This window comes from Hydra vulgaris, chromosome 02 (assembly GCF_038396675.1).
Source record: "Hydra vulgaris chromosome 02, alternate assembly HydraT2T_AEP".
Taxonomy (NCBI): Eukaryota; Metazoa; Cnidaria; class Hydrozoa; order Anthoathecata; family Hydridae; genus Hydra; species Hydra vulgaris.
The window spans coordinates 46,454,906-46,461,661 of NC_088921.1; the positions used below are offsets into that span (position 1 = coordinate 46,454,906).

Below are 6,756 nucleotides of genomic sequence, written 5' to 3' on the forward strand. Positions count from 1 at the left end.
ATTAAAAATTACCAAAATTAGAAAATTTTCAAAAAGTGGACTTAATCGCATTGCCTTCTGAACGGCTATAGTAGAATACAAATTTTTTGCATCTTTGAAACCAAATTTATTTAGAGAACACATTCCAAAAAGTTTTATTAAAAGTTTGGAATTTTTAGTATGATAGAGACGGAGTGAGAACTTATTGAAAATAAATGAAATCACAGTAAAAAAAACTTTTAACGTAATTTTAACTAAACTTTTAATTAGTTTATTCCTTACATATTAATATATACTTTTTAATTAACTTATTTACTTACATATTTTTAATATTTAATAATTGTTTTATTTTAGTATTAAACAGTCCAACTGAGATTATTATCACAACTAGTTTCAACACAATTGAAGCCCAGTCAACTATTTCAACAGCCAAATTATTTTTCTATAAAAAACCAACTATTTCAGAGTCAGATGTGCTTATAGTATATGTTAAACTAAATGGAAGTGTAGTATCAACCATATCAGTTTCAAATAAATATACGGGTTGGCTAGATGCTGATGTCAGCGCTGCGTTACAAACGTGGGTTAAGTATTCAAATGGTAAAACGAATTCTTTTTCTTTAATATGTGACAATTGTAACGGCAACTACTTTGAAGTATCCAGTGAAAATCTGCATATTCCATACTTGGTTATAAACATTCTCAAAGTCAAACAATTACCACGACAGCAACGCAAAAGATGGAGTTGTAACCAAGATGCAAATTGTTGTTCTCGTCCTGTTTATGTCAGTTTTGAAGATTTAAGTTGGAATTGGGTATTATCGCCGAAAGGTTTTTGGACAAATAAGTGCATGGGAAACTGTAAAGACAATAAACAAGGAATAAATAACTGCTGTATACCAATTGAACACGAATCAATAACTATGTTTTATTATGACAACGATTATATTTTTTACGCAAAAAAAGTTAATAACATTGTAACCAAAGAATGCGGTTGCCGCTAAAATTTGTTTTTTATTTTTTAATAACTAAAGCTTCGAATATTTGAATATTAACGTATGTGTATTTTTTTTTTATTAATAATTTAAAAGTACTTGTTAAAATTTTAATTTTTGGTGCAAATATTTTACGTTAAAATGAAATTCAACTGAGATTATTGTTTTTTTATCACAAAGTTTAAACAATTGTTTTTATGGAGTAAGGCAAGATTTTTTAGCTTTTATTTTTATTTGCTTTTTATTGCTTTGTGTATTCTTGCTGGTTTTATAAAAAAAGTAAAAAAAAAATTATGTGAGATGTATCAATTTTTTTTTTTAAATTTAAATGTTAATTAAAAATTTCAAAATAATGTTTTGTTTATTCAAGTTTACTTGTATAATAATTCATTCTCCATTAGTTTACTTATTCTACAGACAAAACTTTACATACAAATGCAGTCGGTTTAAACTATTTTAAACGAGCTCCATTAAGGTAAAGATGCTCAATCATTCACCACACCAGCAACAACTTCCACTGCCAATTTTTTCACTTACAACGTCCGCGTCATAAGAAAAACAATCAGCAGTGGTTCAAACACGAGATTGTTGCAATAACTTATATCAACTTTGGTAGATACGCTAACCAAACAATAACGTTATTGTAAGTAAAACTTACAACAACGTTAACACACTAGTTTACTGACTGTTGGCAAATGCAAGCTCAATCTCATCTGTTTTCCAACGGTACACCGGAGAAAAATTGATACAAGTTTTTCTTCAAAAGTTGGAGTCGTAGACATCAGCATCAGAGTAGTTAAGCAAAATCTCTAGTGAAGTTTTTATACACGGCGATCTGTTTTCTGGTATTTAACAGTAGTTAATGGAAATAGATTTCCGACTTTTTGCAGTTTTTTTTTGGTTCTGCTTACTAAAAAAAGAATAACTATTTACAGTTTCATTATTTATTGGTAGGGTTTTTTGTTTAATATTTTTAAACTATTAGTGTACGTAGTAGATAAAAAAAAATCTCAATATTGTATTTTGACTTTAAGTTATAGAGCATTGAAGTTGTGAATTCCGTATTTTATTTTTATGTTGTATGTTTGGTGCTACGTCATAATATATTTGTCAATCTCTCGCTTAAATTATATAGTATAACTCCTTAACTTTAGAGAAAACCAAAATATTTGTTATGATTATATTTCTAAGTATCTATTTATGTATTTTATCTAAACACACATATTTATTCAATTTTTTTTTTTTAAATCAACTTTTTTCTAATTTTGATGTTATGTGTTATTCTTTGGTGTATAGGTATAGTGCCCTTAAAAAGACAGTCCCCTTAATAAGACAAAAAAATTATATTGCTGATAACTACTGTTAAGCAAAACTAAACAAAAATTTGGACATTCCAACTATGAACAAGTCATATAACCTCAAGAAAAAAGTTAAGTTATAGTGCAGAAGTTCAAAAATTTTTCTAATTTTGTCTAAGAAGATAGTATTTTAAAAAATTTTAATACTAAAATCGACTAATATTTAAAATAAAACAAAAAGTATTTAATTTAATTCCGTAAACTAAAGTCTACAAAAAAGCTATGAATAGGTTCCTTATCAGAAAAGTAATTTTTACTTGTTTGATACAAACATATAGTTTTGAGTGCTAAAAAAGCACATTGAAATTGGTAATATTTTTGTCTTTTTAAGGGCACCGCTTATTTTCTAATTTTTTTTGCTTTTTTTGCTTTTTTTTTTTTAATTCTGAAAATAACAAAATTTAAAATAACAAGCAAAACTCTGTTTTTAATGATCACTGCAATTTTTCAATCATTAATACAAAAGATTCTATAAGCCAACTCTGTAAGCCTAACAGAGTTTATTGAGAATCTTTAATACTTTCTTTTTCATCGTAAGACTTTCTAAATAACTTCTTTACAGTGGTTATTTTTTCCGTTGTAAATTTAGGTAAAATCATAATTGGTCTATTACCATCTACAATACACTTTTGTTTATCACATACCAATTTCATAATAATTTGACATAAAGGGCATTGTTTAGGCTTTTCAGCCTTGAAAATGCTTCTGTCTGAAACACATTCTTCTTTGCATCTATAGAACAAATTAGTTTCTTCTCTCTTTTTTCTCTCTTTGTATTCTTTCTCCTGCGCTTTTTTCTCCTTTGAGTTGTTAATAGACTCTACAAATTTTAGCTTACTCTTGTAGTTTCCTTTTTGCTTTTCGTGTCGACTTCGGTGTGGCCCACTTCTCCCACATACTTTCAAGAGATAACATAAAAGTCTCTCTATTAATTGTTTGATGTTGACTAAACAATTTTTCTTTTGTATTTTCGTAATGTTCATGACGCCCCTTGTTGATTTGATCAAGAAGCTGCTTTACCCAGTAGTGTCTGGAGATATTATATACAAATGTATTTCTTTCTCTCTAAGAAATCGAAGTATGGTATAATGAAAACGAGAACTGTGACCATCTCTCAGTATAACAATAGGGCAAAGTATGTCTTTTGCCATAAGGTGCCTATCAAATAATTTATACAATGTAAATAAGGATTTGTGATCTTGTGATCCATTCTCTGTTATCGAAATCAATAAGTTTGAAATACTTCGAACAACATCTTTTGGAGCCATTTGACTAGTAACTCCTAAAGTACCAAATATTACATGGAAGGTGCATTTTTCATCTAAATAATAATTTAAGCTGTAAAAATGAATCTGAAATTTCAAAATATAAATTACATGTCTTGTCTTAAAATATATCTATTTTCAAATTTGTTATTTTTTTAACAATACCCACTTATACTAATAAGCCCTTATAGTAAAATGTTGATATATAGAAAATAAAATTTATGAAATAGGTTTAAATATCAACTAATGTATAGCATAATATAATAATTTAAAGTTTAACATTACTTTTAGTATAATGTACCAGATTTATATTAACACATTCACGATAATGCCGAATCATTTATTGACGGTTTTCATCACGGCCACCATTTACTGATTCGCTAGCTGAACCATTAACACCATAGTTAACAAACTGTGGCGTTTCTTTAAACTGGTCTGTCAATCTGACCAGTCCAATGACCAGTTGCTTCTTGATTGTCCTCAATCATGATGCCACAAATCACCGATTCTTTTGCAAGATCATCTAAAAAAAAGCGAACACTCTTTAAAATTTTCCTATAAAAGCCAACTTGGAACACATTTTATATTTTTAAATCTAAAATAGCATTTCTGACTTATTTTAATGAAGTTATTTAATATTTTTCCAAATTCCAGTAAAAACATACTGTTAACTTTTGTGATACTCAAATTTGTTAATGTCTAAATTAGAGCAGGCCCTTTTAAGAGTACAATTCATTGCTCTATTCATAGTCACGATTCCTTGTCTTTTAAAAAAACATTGACATCTTTGGCATACCATTGTCTCAAAAACGACTTTCTCAGGCTAGAAATAAAATTATAATCATAATAATAATAACTTTTCAATGCTTTATTAAAGAGTTTATCAATAAAATTAAGACTTTGCACAGATAATAAATAACAGTTTTATAGATCAAATTTTGTTTGGGATTTAGATATTGAAAAGTAAAATACAGTATTAAATATAAACAATTTACATGATAGAGCACTGTACTTATTTTTGATGTTCTTTTTTCTATAAATTTGTTTTTAACTGACATGGACACAGAAACTTACAATTTCTATATTTAATAATACAATAGAAATTTTTACCTAATCTTCAAACGAGTTTTCCATTTGCAGTCAAGCAATAAACTTTCTGTTGATATTGCAAAATATCCTCGTTTTCCATTAACTTTGCACCACTCTACAGCTTTGCATATCTGTTTGTTTCTTTTACCTCGGTTAAATTATAATTAAAACTATAAAATTATAAATTATAATTAAATTATAAAATAGCGGCCGTGGCGCAGTGGATAGAGTTCTGGCTCAGAACCCAGAGGTCCTAGGTTCGACGCCAGCTCTAGCCCAACAAGCGACATTGGTACGGAAGGAGGCGTGAACTTCCTATTAAATGCTCTTCCGCGGTGCTCTGTGATAAGACCGTAAGGACTTCTGGGAGCGCCTAGAATAACTACAAAAAAAAAAAAAATTGCTTTACAGCTGCTTCAGATTTATTCTTTGGCTTTAGAATTACAGAGTTTGCAGTCGCTGCTACTGTTAAGCAAAATTTTTGTTTTATTTTTTTTAATCTACAATAACAAACATTTTAAACTATTACAACAATTATTGTAAAAACACAAAACAGCATTTTTCTTATTTTTAAGTCTTTTTTTGAAGTCAATTTCTTTTAACAGCTTCTTGCTTTTTTTTGAAGAAAAAAAAAGCAAGAAGCTGTTAAAAGAAATTGAACTCTTATAAGAAGTACTTCTATCTTTCAAAACAAACTTTATAATATAAAGAAAATAAAAAAATAAAATATTAATAAAATAATTTTAGAAAAAGAGGTTTTTAATGCTCATTACGAAATGCATTTGGGTTAAATTTCATGACTTTTCTAATTACTTCACAAAATTAATAATTCCAGATTTCTTTCTATTATAAGATATCTATACTAGGCAAATAATACCATGCAAAATATCTCCCCAGTTGAGTTAATTGTTAAGGAGATATCAACAATAACAAGATTGTTTTTTTAAGGGCAGCTTGCTTAAAATAGACAATTTTCAAATACAAATAAAACATTAAAAAAAAGTTAATTACTGTTTTCAACCGCCAGGAAGAAAAGATATGGTTTTGAACAAAATAAAAAATAACTGACTTTAAAAAAAATAGGCTTTCCGAAATGTTTTAAGTCATTTTAAATTTGTTGCATTTTTAAGAGCACTATACCTGTACACAAGGAAAATGTTGATTTCGGTAATAAAGCTTTACTGCAACAACAAACAAAAAAATCGTTATCTCTTAAATATAAACTCATTTCAATATTTAAACATGAAATGGATAGTAATAGTAAATTTTGAATAAAAATTTTATTGTGATGCATAGAATACAGAAGCCTTTAATGGGTATTCAGCAAAAATGAAGTTTATTTCTGATTTCGAGGAGCCGTGGCGCAGTGGTTAGAGTTCTGGCTCAGAACCCAGAGGTTCGACGCCAGCTCTAGCCCAACAAGCGACATTGGTACGGAAGGAGATGTGAACTTCCTGTTAAATGCTCTCCCGCGGTGCTCTGTGATAAGACCATAAGGACTTCTGGGAGCACCTAAAATAAATACAAAAAAAATTTGTGAGAAGAATCATTTGTATTTTTGAATATTAACAAATCTAATGGAAAATCTTTATACGAAGGAGTAACTATTCGTGATAACAATGTACAAAAAAGATGTATCTGCATTAATCTAAGGTGACCATTGTCGCGGTTTTTATGTAGAAGAGTCCTGCGCCACTCTAATTAAAATTAGTTTTGCGCTTCGCTCTCCTAAATTCCTCTTCTGATGTTAAAGAAGCTTTTAGGAAATTAACTACCTTAGTTCCATAAACTGGTCTGGTTTTCAATTTTTGGGCTTGGATAGAAGTGAAGTGGTTAATAAGACACCTTCTCTGATAATGAATACAACATTTGATAAACTATGTTTTGATACAAATATAAACAAACAAAATAATACTAGTGTAATCATTAATTTAATGAATATAACTTATATTAAATACTATAATAAATATTATAAAAAATAATGAATATATTATAATAAATAATGAATATAACTTATATTCATTAAACCAATGTTTACATTGGTATGTGTTCGTTATTAAAGTTAATTAT

General features: G+C 28.2%; 1 protein-coding gene across 1 annotated transcript in view; it reads left to right on the top strand.

The window, feature by feature from the left end:
* The window catches only part of LOC100203603 (inhibin beta B chain-like), a 41,945-nt gene extending 40,621 nt beyond the window's left edge, over positions 1–1,324 (top strand). Inside the window, exon 2 of the mRNA XM_065791118.1 lies at positions 334–1,324. Within this exon, the coding sequence (XP_065647190.1) occupies positions 334–983 (650 nt within the window). The 3' untranslated portion in view covers positions 984–1,324. The remainder of the gene's footprint in view (positions 1–333) is intronic.
* The last annotated feature ends 5,432 nt before the right edge of the window (positions 1,325–6,756 follow it).